This window comes from Atta colombica, unplaced genomic scaffold (assembly GCF_001594045.1).
Source record: "Atta colombica isolate Treedump-2 unplaced genomic scaffold, Acol1.0 scaffold55, whole genome shotgun sequence".
NCBI classification, from domain to species: Eukaryota; Metazoa; Arthropoda; class Insecta; order Hymenoptera; family Formicidae; genus Atta; species Atta colombica.
Window position 1 is genome coordinate 2082577 of NW_017259545.1, and position 13425 is coordinate 2096001.

The following is a 13425-nucleotide window of genomic DNA, read 5'->3' on the forward strand; positions in this document are numbered from 1 at the left end:
ACAGTTGCACAATCATATACACAACGTCGCAATACGGCAGGGTAGCAAAACCGCCCTTTTCTATCTCTCGACTATCTCACCCATCCTTCGCTACCGACCCTCCAGACGTGGCGTTTCGCCATATAACGAAATGCCAGAAACCAGTTTGCGGATCCGGCCGTCGGGAGGCGCGAGGTATCTTTCACCCAATGCGTTTCTATCTTTTGGGGGTTGCATCCCCCTTCGATGTGGCCCCGTCGCGTCGCGCCGCGGGCCAACGTTGCGTTTCTTTCTCTATTTTTCTTCTTCTCTTTCGCTTCTCCCGTGTCTCTACCCTACGCGCGATCTCCCTAGTCGATAGAAATATTTTCCATGGCTACGAGGATTGGAGGTGGTGAATTTATCACGGTGACAGACCATCCTCTCACTCTACACCGAAAGAGCAATCATCCTTTTTCGGTTTTTTTTTCCCGCTCGCAGCGAGGGCAACCGCGGATACAAGCTTTGTCGACTCGAAAATATCGAAAAAGGTGATTTTAAATATTATTTGACACCACGTGATTCTCGAAAAAAATAGGCTTTGATATACAGTCGACACTCCTATTATCCGCGGATTTGCTATTCGTGGTCGACATATTTGTGACTACATTTCTTTATTTGCGATAGATATTTCAATATTCGCAGATATAAATCATTCCACACGATTGCATTTTGATTATTGCTGTCTTTTTTCCAACAAGTGCATTTTTTTATTGATTACACAAAATTATAAATTTTTTTTTATACTTAAAATATAGACAATAATCGTGCGAATTGCACGATTTCATATAAAAAACAAAAAAGTTGGAAATTTAGTTTTATTATCAGCTTTTGGCATCGTACCAACACGTTCATCAACGTTTGGATTCGTAACACCTGCTTTATATAAAAGTTTTATACTTTATACGTTAAAACAATTTAGTCCGCTCTAGAAATTACACGAACGAATACTGCGTGTTTAGAAAAGAGCTAGAAACTTTAGTATAAGAGAAAAGTACTCGAAAATTTATGCATGTGATATTGATATAATAAACACAATATATCATACATACTACTACATTACAAATGAAAATAATGGTGTCTTTCTTAGATTTTTTGTTTAAGTAAATTTTTCTTGGAACATTATATACTACCATATTATATACTACCATACATTTAACTATTTCATATTATTCGTGGATTCTGTATTTGCGGCTTTTTTGTTTACAGTTTTTGAATACATAACTTTGACACATATACACACATGATCATATATTGTATATATATAACTCCCACGAATAAGAGAACGTCGACTATATTATGATGTAAGAAAAGTAGTGTAACATTGTGCAGTAATGGCAGTAGCAATATTAGAAACAGCCAATCAAATTTGATGCCTCCAAACGCATTTTCCATAGGTGTAATCATAAATTTGTTTTTTGTTTTTGTACTAGATTGCATTAAAATTTTCCGTCTTACCTTCACAAAATTTCATATTTTATTTTAAGTGTACATTATTCTTGAAAAAAAAAAAAATAAATAAACGTTATGATAAGACTAAATATTTTTTCAGTGTAGTTTTTGTCTGCAGGTAAACAAATTTAAGATCAAATGCACTTTCCAACAGCGCATCCAGAAGAATGCTACATTTGTCTTATTACATCAACTGTATTAAAAAAATATTTTAATATTTATTTAATACAATTTAATACAGTAAGCGAGCGAAGTAAATGTTGTGAAGTGATTTTTGTAAAAATGAACTAGTTATATTAAAATCGCATTGCGTATTAACGTCATATCTTCTGGATTATAATTGATACTCACAGATGCCTACACGTATCGCAATGTTTAATTGATAAGCTATTAAATATGACATATTTTATAGCGGCATACATTACAAAATAATGTTACGATAATGTCATGTACATTGACCGGCGCGGTGTAGCGTGGTTTTATATAGATGTTATTATTTATTGATAAGTTGCTGCGCATCTCCGTAAAGCTCTCAAAACATATCGGAACTGCTACATATACTATGATGCTTACCTTGCCTTCAAATCGATTCGAGAGTATAGTTATGAATAAATATGCAGAAAATATTTAGATTCAAGTTACCGGTTCTGCGTGCGTAAATAATAATAAATAATAAGTATTCAATAAAAAAAAATTGTGTTTGTAGGGAAAATATTCTCACCCGTTATAAAAAATACAAATAAATGGAGAAAAACAGAATTTTTTTATTTTAATAATTGAGTATTTTATTTAATTTAATAGAAAAGAATTATTCGATCAACAATTCTGGTAAAAATAAAAGAAAATTAATCATACTTATTTGATAATTCTGATAAGAATTCTGATTCGTCCATTTTTTGATAGATACATTGAATGTATCAAATTTCTAATTTCTTCAACCATATTCTTTTTCAATGTAATGTTCAATTCAGTAATGAGCTTGCAACTCAACTATCACATATCTTAATTCAAAAGTCGTTAAATTCATGTGCCTTCATTTATTTTTAATTACTTAAATATTTATATGACTTTTATTAAATCCTATATATAGTCGTGCATTTGTGCCGAGTTGGCGCACTAATTGAGAATAAACAGCAAAATGATCGTTTCGTCTCTGCCCTCGCTCCCTCGGTCAGGATGATATAAGACAGAATAAACTGCTGGAGAGCTTGGCCGATACCAAACCGAGAATTATTCACTCGGCAAACAGGAATCTCGTTTCGAGACATCGAGCGGCGACCTTAATGGACGAAGCGAAATCGACGAGTGTCTCATGTATCAAACAATACACACACACACATACACACACACACACACACACACACACACACATATGTGTGTATACAGGATACATGTACGAGTCTATATGCTCATGACGTGCGTCGAAGATGTTCTTATGTTGGGATTATCGCTGCTGTCATCATCATTATTCCGCCGGTGTGTGCAGACGCCATTAGGCACGGTCAATTTTCCTAAGAGCACCTCACGTTATGCCCGACGATACTCGACTTCCACGCAACGAACCGGCCGCGTGTTATGCGTGTGACCCTCCACGGAAATATCTGCGACCGGCCACGGCTCGGGGTGGCCCGTTCGATAGCAGATAATGGTGCGTCGGCACGGATTTGCGTCGACCATGAATTATTAAAGGACGTGTTGTATCGCTTTTCATCGCCAAAAATCGTTGTTTTTTCCACATGAGAAAAGAGAGACTCTGTGTTATTATACGAGGCGTCCAGTAAATTGCGACGCGACTAGCGAAGAATGTTTCTCTCGAAAAGAAAACAAGAAAACGAATTATTTCAACCGGTTACACGCACACGTTGTTTACGAGAAATACAAATTACTGATATGAGCGAGATGTGTTTCTGTTTGCCCACATTTGATTAGATAGATATACACGCGAGAGTTTATTTCGACAAAGCGAAGATCTTCAAAAGATTAGTTTCAGGTGATTTTTATCGCGGAAATTCGATTTATCAAAAATTTATGAGGCAAAAATTTATGTCGAAGGAGTCAAATTCTAAAAAAAGTCGCGACGATGCAGCTTTTATCAAATCTCTCTGGAAAAATCCACTTCAATTTTTGTCAAAACGAGAATGCAGGAAAACGCGATAATTTCGGGACTCGATAGATCTCTGCTCTCCTTACAGTGCAGTTCTCCACAATGCATAATACAACTGCGTTTTGCCTCGTTTAATCGCGCTTGTGTGCGCGAACGTATCAATAGCAGCAGCTCCCGCAGACGCTCGAAGCGCGGCGAAGCGATCTCGTAGCCGGCGGTCTTTTCTCAGGCTCGCTCTTCTCGCTTTCCCGGGGAAGGAGTTAATGCATTTCATTAATCACCAGGAGGACCCTTTCCACTCTCGCCCGTCCATCCCGGTCCTTCTCCGTCTCGCCTCGTTGTTGCAATACGAAGCAGTGGATATTTCCTCGTTCTTCGGCGCCCCGTTATTATTACTTGTCATCTCGCCGGATTTCTTTCTCCTTGCTTCTTCTCAAGCTCCATTTATCCCCCATCCAATGCCTTGTATGCTGACCTCGTTCGTCGGAGAGAGGGAGATGAAATCAGGACGTGACGATGAAAATAAAACGCATACGCATGAGCGTGAGACACGGCCGATACATGTCGACGTGGAAAGATAACGCCAAATGGCAAACAGGGAGTAACATGGGGTGGTCTACGACTTGACGTCCTCCTCAAGAAGAACTTGACGGCTTCTTACTTTTTGCGCTCGGAGTTCCTGAATGTCGGCGTTCTAAGAATATCTCTGCACGAAAGAGGAAACGACTGTAGAGAGGGTAGGAGGAACGAGGGATGCATCGGAAGCCGGCGCGGGCGCTCGGGGGGTGAAGGATCGTTCTCTGTACGAGGCAAAACGGCAGCTCCCTTGTGCCGGATCTGCCATTTGCGAGAACGCGTTCGCCCATCTTTAATGTCACGGACTCAATACGAGAAATAGACGGCCGTATATAGAGCGACATTTTGATGAAGCGCTTGCTTCCTTGTCGCGGTTACTACCGACGGGTTTTCGTCATCTTAGAGACGAAATCGTCGTTGCGTTACGTTACTACTTCAAACGGACTCGTTAGGATGGTTAGATGCACTTAAAGTGTTTCCGTTGTGCTGCAAAGCGACTTGCTCTATACATCAACTATCAAATTCGTCAACCATTGTGCTCACGACTGATACTTTAACCCCTTTGATCCAATCATTCGCATTTGACAGTTTCTTTACAGTTATATTCCGATTACAAAACAAATACATATAGTAAATATATTAATTACATAGTTGAAAAATTTGTGTCAAAAACACATTCTATGTGTCCCAGATGGTCCATTTATCCAAATCTTTTAATTTAATACAAAATGGATCTATTACAAAAAAAAGACTATTCTTAAATCAATCATACATGCTTATATACAAGCAAAAATATTGTAATCTTGCTTCAAAGATGTCTTGATTTGATCATATGTGAGCATATTATGGTTGATTTAAGAATAGTTTGGCATAGAGAATGTAATACAAACATTATGCAAAATAATAATCTTTATGCAACATAAACATCTAACATTTTAACAATTAAAAACAAATATAGCAAATACATTATTATTATGTGTATATATATATATATATGTACATATATATATATATATATATCTCCATACATTGTTAAATTTATAATTATATTCAGTTCGAGTTATTTTTAATTATTTCTGTAGGTCGCTACTGCTCCTCAATATGTCATTAATTAATTTAAAATAATGCAGTTAAATAATTTAACTGAAAAATGTGTTACATTTGCCTCATATTTATTATTTATTAAATGCATACGTTAAAATGGACGTTGTTTACTTTGAAACTAACTACAGAAATGAATTGATTGTATATTTTAACAGAAAGTTAAAAATAAAACGTTATTTAACTTGAGGCATTAGATTATTATTACTCTTTTGATATCTAAATGCGTTTGTATAAATTTAACTATATTCCACGTAATACAAGTAAAAGGTAGATTATGTCCATTTATGAGCGAAGGTTCCCAACGACGACGACGACGACGACGACGACGACGACGATGATGAAAGTGGCGTCATGGACTCGATGCGAGAAATAGACGCAATATACACGAAGTCCGTGTTTAGACGTTAGCTATATAGGACCATGCTATCATGGATTATATGTATCCCTTTATTTGTAGATAAACTAGTGCGCGGATGTGTGTACAAATGGCTCAAGTCGGATTTTCATCTTGTCCACGAACAAGATTCGGGTAATCTTATGTACATTCAAAATACATACACAGTGAGATACCGTACTACAGTTTATCTATTATTTTTTCCAAAGAACGCTAATGAGTTCTTAATTGAACGATTAACTTGGCAAGATTAATTCTCGCCAATCGATATAAGAGATGTTGCATAGGATGGGAAGGGAAGGGACGTTCGAATCGAAGATTCTCATGATGAAACTGCGCAGCAACATAGGTATCTTCAAATAAATACGATTCCCGGCGTGAGCGCGCGCACTGTTCCGAGCGAAAGATTTATTTTCGCCGCACATTCTGAAATGATGACCTTTTACGCTGGATTTCGCCCCACGCGCGTTACGTAGGAAAGATACAAATCACTTCTGGACGTTTGGCGGTTACAGACGGGGTGCATTCTACCGTATATATACTCGAAACCCATCGCTCGCTCTCTTCAAGAGCAAATTCCGTCGACACATACAGCCTTGGCCAAAAATATTAGGTATACTTATAGATCATTATTTAAAGCTTTAGCTCAAAAATTGATTTATGACACACTAAGAAAAATTTTTGTCATTTGTAACTAGAATTACTTGTTACTGTAGTTAGGATTATTACTGCTACAGTGTTAGTAATGATATATGTAGTTACTATTACATTGTAACAATAATAATCATTATTATAGTAATATTATTATAGTAGTCAACAAATATCTCACCTCAAATTTTTTCTCTCAATGTATTTGCTGCAAATTATCTTTTATTTCCAGAAATTTCCTTTTATTTCTTTTATACTTTAAAAACTTACTTAAGTAAAATGTCATTATACATAATCACCAATAGGAAACAATGCAGATAAAAGAATTTTAAGTAAATAAAAAAATATAGATGCTTGATATTTTTGACCAAGGCTGTATCTCGAATGGCTGAATGGTCTCCAAAATTCATTTCGCACGTTCCACTCCATCCACTCAAATCGGGTATAGTCGTGTCTAAATGTCTAATTAAATCGTAATTACATATTAATATTTTTGCTTTATTAATCTCATTTTTTATCCTCAATTTTTTCGCATGCATTTTGTTTTTATCGCTCAGTACATAAAAATATTATTAATTTTTACGGGAAAGAGTGTTATATATTTTGTGGCAAAGAAATATAATAAAATAATGAATTATAACAAATTTTATTTAAGGAAAAGCTATAAGATTTTAAAAATAAACTTTCGTGCTCTTAAAGTTAAAAAGTTACTTTTTGTATTAATTCTCTCAGTTATATTTCTTAGCTTGACACACTATTGTTAAAATATTTCTATTTTAATGAAAATAGTGATTTGAAAGTAGGTATTTATAATTAAATAAAATGAAGAACAGTACGATTTATTATTTAAACGTAATAGTAATATTTGAATTATGAATGACAGCTTTATACAATGCTTTGTTATCGATGGAAAGTGCGTAACATTGGACAGTGCACAATGCATAATGCATTACGTATACACTATTCTGCATGAGACGCAGATATTTGCACAGTGACGGTTTACAAGCGAGTTGCACATTGTTTGTTCTTGTAATTCTACTATTTACCAGGTTATATGATACACTTATGACCGACCACGTTTGAAATTATAACTCCCTAAATGTATAGAATTAACGCGGGTGTTATTACTGCGACAGTAGGTATTATTGTTCAAGTGCATTATTTCTGTGACAAAATGGATAACATTCACATTACATAATAATTTTAAGATGTCTCAGACGAAGGCAGAAAATCTATTAGTAACAATAAGAGTTTAGAATCAACTACTTCTATACGAAAGAAAGTTAAATTTCTTTCTAGATTCTTTTTGTTCAAGTTATAATATTAATTGAAAGGCTTGCTGCAACAATAGTGAGCTAACCCATAACATAATAATAAATAATAAATAATATTAATAAATGATATTGATAAACAAATAATAAATAATGTGATATTGATAGAAATGGATGAATAACAGAGTCCTCTATTTGTCTCAAAGATTGAGCAAACCTACTGTTATTGCTATTACGTTTGTATAATGATTCGTATTTTTCTATTACTTACACAGAAACCTCTGTAAATTCTGATTTTAATGAAATTTTATATACTCATATCTTATATAAATAAATGAAATATAATTTCATGAAAATTTGACACTTTGCGAGGTTTCTTTCTCAATAATATAACTATCTGGCGGAACGAAAGATTTTATTCTTCTCATAATATTCTTTACTTATGCACCTTATAATAAATTTTTTAAACATGTGTCAAAATATGAAAGAGTTTTTGCAATGTGTAAATAAATGTATTTTTCTCGTCAATTTAACTAGACATTATTTTCTCCATTTTTACAAAATGTAACTATTACAACAGTTACATAATTACATTCAGTACCTTAACACTTTCATACGTATGTGTACGGGAGATTGAAAGTGCAGATTGTACTTGAATACGTAAGGCGAATACATGGCCACGTTTTGTGCACGATTTATGTATGTTTGCGCAGCGTCAATCATCGCCGGCTTCTTTTTCCCTTGTTTTTTTTTTAGCTTCATTGTCGTTTTTCCAATCTGCCTCGTCTGCCGGAGTGCCAAAAGTTCAAAAGCGAGATTGCAAAACGAATCGCTAGTAATTTTGCTCGCCTCATCGTTCGCCATATTCGCGTGTGTTTCACGAAAATGGCTCGTCGTTGAGTATCGCGACACCGATTTGCCGTCAGGAAGCCTTAGAGCGAGAGATTTGAGACTTTTACGCTTTACGATCCTCCGTAATCCACATACGCCTGTTATCGGTAAAAGTATGAGAATCGCTGCGCGCTCGGATAATCGTTGAATTTATAGGAACGTCGCGCCACGTGCAGCTGCTGAAACGATTTTCGTTTGCTGAATCTCGCGGTATACAGGAGTTGAATATCAAAAGGCAGAAAAATGCTTGTAAAAAAACAGAACAGTTCGCGAAATAATTCATTAAATGAATTGAATTCTGTTTCTATATAACAACTGATACATCAACTATTTCTCAGAGTATTCTGATTATCAGACATTCCACGTAATCTATAATTCGGGAGTATCATGTAGAGTACAGTCCACTTAACGCTAGAAATGTTTCGAAGCATTTAATTGGCCAATCAGAAAAAAGAGTTTTATTAATTGACCCAATCAAAGGAATGTTCAAAGCATTTAAAGCATCACAGTTAGTCTGTTAGATATCAAAGGAACAATGGTAATCCAATCGTTTGTTAAAAATAACATTTTGTTATTTTTAACTTCCGTGTGTATCAAAATGTAAATCAATTGTTGTAAAATTGTTTTACACTATTGTTTTAGTTAAAATAGTTAAATTAATGATATATTGAATAGGAACAATGGCGATCTATAGAAATTACGAAAAATAATTCAAATTGAATATAATTGGGTATAATTTGCCATTATGAATTTAATAGAGTGCAACACTGTTAAATATTAAAGGAGCGATGGTAACCCCTTGAATTAAATAACATTTTGTTATTTTTAATTTCAATGTAAATCAATCCATTTCTAAGTTTAGATTTAAGTTGCTCATTTTAAATAACGTTCATGTATTCTTAGTAAATAACAAACTAAATTTGAACCAAATTTAATACATTTTTTAAAATTAAATTGTTTATGTATTATTTTAATTAAATTATCAATGTATTGAATAAGAGCAGTGGCAACCTGTAGAAATGATGAAAAGTAATTCAAAATATATAAGGTATATAATTAGATATAATTTAACATTATGAGTTTAACAGTATAAATGGATCATAGCCTTATTCCAGTATCGCTTATCAGCAAGTTTAAAATTTTGTAATGTGCGTTAACACACGTCTCGGAATCTCTTACTTTTCAATCCCGTTCCTTAATCTTGCACGTACTTCTGTTTCATGATCTCTTATCAAAGGATCTAATTAAACTTTTAAGACCGTCTAATGCTCGAAAATCCTTTCTGCATTAAAAGTATCACTGACTGATCCTGCTCGATTTATCCTAGTATTGTTGAAATTCTCGGAAATTACATCGAGCGAAATTCGCTATTAATCAATATTATAATTATTTATTCGGTTATCTGAAATATTTATATATTGTAAAATAATTGAGATGAAACTTTGTTCGCGAGAGGCAAGATCATTAAATCCTATCGAAAGTGGCTTTGACTAAATAAATCTTATTAATAATTTATATTTTAGGGGACACCGCACCCGTGCGCTACCTGTCTCTGAAAAGCCTTCTACCGGACACCACCGGTTACATGACTTACGAGGGCAGTACAACGCATCCCGGTTGTTGGGAAACGGCGGTCTGGCTGATCCTCAACAAACCAATCTACATCACGGCCCGAGAGGTAAACATCGATCTCTTCGGTCAGTCGATTTTCCCCCGTCGGATTTCTTCTGGCATATATATTTTTATTTTCTTTCGTCTCTTCTTTTTAAATTCCAATTCTGATTCGTGGAAGCTCGCGTGTCTCACTATAATCGAATCATCGAAGGTAATAGCCGACGCAGTAGGGCGGCACCGAGATAGTTTTATCAATAACGTTGGATCAATCAACAGATCCTGTCTCTTCTATACAGCGCATTGTTTCTGTTATTAGCTGTACGCCCTGAGGAAATTAATGCAGGGACCCTCCACCACGCCGAAAGCGCCTCTCGGTAACAATTCCAGACCGCTGCAGGGTCTTCATTATAGAACCGTGCGAACAAATATCGATTTTGCCAAGGTAATGTTACGCTGCGATTATATCATTCGATATTTCCCGCGAAGAATGTAGTGTCATTCAGGGTAATTGGCACATTAGGGTAAATCTAGTAAATAATAATATTAGTAAACTAAAATATACTGGTACACTTTTCAACATGATACAATTCTCAATGAATATGATTTGAAATTAATATTTCAGATTTAAGTTTGATAACCTGATCTCATTGTGTGAAAAATATTAAAGAATATCAAATAGGGAGAAAAATAAACTTGAATCTTGAGAATGCAAATTTCTTTTAGCATTTAGAATTGTATCACGTTTGAAATTGTAGCACCTTATACTCTGTATTATATTAATAAATTTTTAAAATATTTATTCTCTTTTAAAATATACATTCTCTTTTCGGGATTATTTTATTAAAAATAAACTACAAATTATATTTTATTAGCACAGTTATGGAATTAGAATGTGATCAGATATTTTCGAATCTAAAGTGGAATAACTTTATTAATTGAGGGAGGAGAAAAGATTGTATGAATAAATAGCAATCATAAGTGAAAATCGATGATTTAAATGAGTGAAAATTAAATGAGTGAAAAATACCATATTTGGTCAAGGCAAATTATCACTGTATTTAATAATATTTTTTTGTGAATTTATTATACAATTTCAAGCAAACTGTATACTGATTTATTTGTTGGTCTGGAAACACACTTCTGACTGAAACTGAAAGTAATATTACAAATTGTCAAAATGCCAAGTAATTTAATATTATTGATAATAAAGCTCTTTAAAACTCAGTAAATTATTTATTACCTGATTCTCTTGAATTCTAAAGACATTCTTTCTGTATATTGATTATTGCGATTAATATTTTCACATCGGTCGAATTGATAAGATGCTCGGAATTTAAGAGATTTGGGTTCGAATCCCGAGGTAATATTTTTCGTAATAAATTATTATACAGGGTTTTAAAAATGTTTATTTAGCACACGGAAAAAATAATTTTGTCGGAGTATCTGAAAATTTAACTAGATACAGATCTGAAATTTTTGTTTGGACCATCAAAATAATTATGTAGAATACTTAAACAGGTTAAAAAATGTTAAAACTTTTTCTTGGCATCAATATTTAAGCGTTTCATATAAATTTTTTATGATCCAATAAAATTATTTTCAGAAATTAATTTCAATAATTATCTAGCTAAATTTTTAGATATTTTAGCAAAACAATTCTTTTCGTACATCAATAATATTAAATTGCTTGGTAATTTAATTTGTGATATTACCATTCCAGCTTCGAATTATATTTTAAGACTGACAAATATAATTAATGGCACTCACAAGAAGTATGCAAGGACTAAAAATTTTCAATTAACAATTCTGGGTTCTTTTTAAAAGACGCTTACTGATTAGGTAAAACATTATGAATGCATAATAATCCCTTCTTTTCTAATAAAAATTTAAGTTATTCCAAATCAAGTTGCTTACTTTATAAAGAGATATTTATATTATTGTAAATTAGTTAACTACAGCCACACCGTGGCTGTAGAGTAAGAACAGTGACAGCATAACTTTTGACTTATAATCTTGAGTTTAAAATCAAGCGGGATAATCTTTTTTTTAAATTAAATATATTTTAAATTAAATATTTATTAAATTAAATTAAATTAATAAAGAAAGAAAATTCTTAAAAACGTATAAAATTCTTGGCAACTGAAATCAAAATTAATTTTTGTTAACATAATTTTAAAAAATCATAAAGTTTTTTCCACTGTCCATACTTTGTTTATTGCAAAAGAAATTTATTCGAGGAAACTGTTGTAGTACTTCTTGGAAGCGATAATACATATTCTATGATTTTACTATTTGGCAAAATTCATTTTTCAGCTGGACTTTTTTATTATTTTTTACTAAAATCGAGACGATTGTTCTATCTCGCCGAAATCGAAATATCTAGTCAGATTATTCATAGCATTTAAGTAGATGGATATGATTTTTAACGTTCAATTCGATTTTTTGTACTATTTATACGTTTATTGAAAATTTATCAGCAGAAGATATCCTTGCTAAAAATACCTTGAGTGATCATAAAAGAATCAATCTCGCCAGTATTTCTCACGGAGCTGCAACTTAAATGCACTTTCTGTGTTATTCCGGCAGCGGGGAAACGCCAAGTGCCCGTCGATGGCGCAGGACATGCATTATAGAGGTAACACACGATGTTAGCCAGGCTCCAGGAGCCCCTAAACTTCGTGCTTCACCGCGAAGGGATCGTCTCGATGAGAATTTGAAAAGATGACTTTTTCCTTCCAGCCAACACGTGGCGGGACGACGGATCCCTATCGCACAACGTAGTCTGAGGCCATCCCGCGGCAGGACCACAAGAGAGGACTTTTCTTTAAAGGAATAAAACGAAATAAGTTCACATGTGGTGCGAAGGAGAAAGAAGGATGCTGATGGAAAAAGCTATAATTTCTAACGGGAGAATGAAGAAATTGTGTCGTGGCTGTGTGAAAAAAAGATAGAACGTAAATTTTTGAATAAGTAAGCCGACGCGAAATGAGAATACCCTTTATTCTCAAAATGGACACAAAATGTTGTATTGTAATCTACTATGTTATGCAGAAGTTACATGTACATAATTATCTGCAAATTATATAATTATATATAATTTATAGATAAGTTTGCCACATCAATCAAATTTTGTTTCATTCTCCGGAGTAGTGAGGACAAAGTTGCGTGTTGCTACAGCACTAACGTAATTCTCGTAATACGAGTGATCAAAGAAGCTTTAAGTGTCTTGTTGGGATACAGATTTTCGTTTAATGCTGTTTGTAAGTTTACGCATTGAAGACTCTTATAACAAGTTATCAAGGATGGGCGCTACTTAAAATAATACGTGTTATTATAAATTATGATGATTATAT

At 33.8% G+C, this 13425-nt stretch overlaps 1 protein-coding gene across 2 annotated transcripts in view; it reads left to right on the forward strand.

The window, feature by feature from the left end:
• The window catches only part of LOC108691908 (carbonic anhydrase-related protein 10), a 166477-nt gene extending 153343 nt beyond the window's left edge, over window positions 1-13134 (forward strand). The window contains exons 7-10 of one of the 2 annotated variants that reach the window (XM_018199862.1): window positions 9982-10136; window positions 10389-10514; window positions 12659-12707; window positions 12794-13134. In XM_018199862.1, coding sequence (XP_018055351.1) covers window positions 9982-10136; window positions 10389-10514; window positions 12659-12707; window positions 12794-12858 — 395 coding nt within the window. In that variant the 3' untranslated portion in view covers window positions 12859-13134. The remainder of the gene's footprint in view (window positions 1-9981; window positions 10137-10388; window positions 10515-12658; window positions 12708-12793) is intronic. The other variant, XM_018199863.1, reaches the window with a different exon arrangement.
• Window positions 13135-13425: the final 291 nt, after the last annotated feature.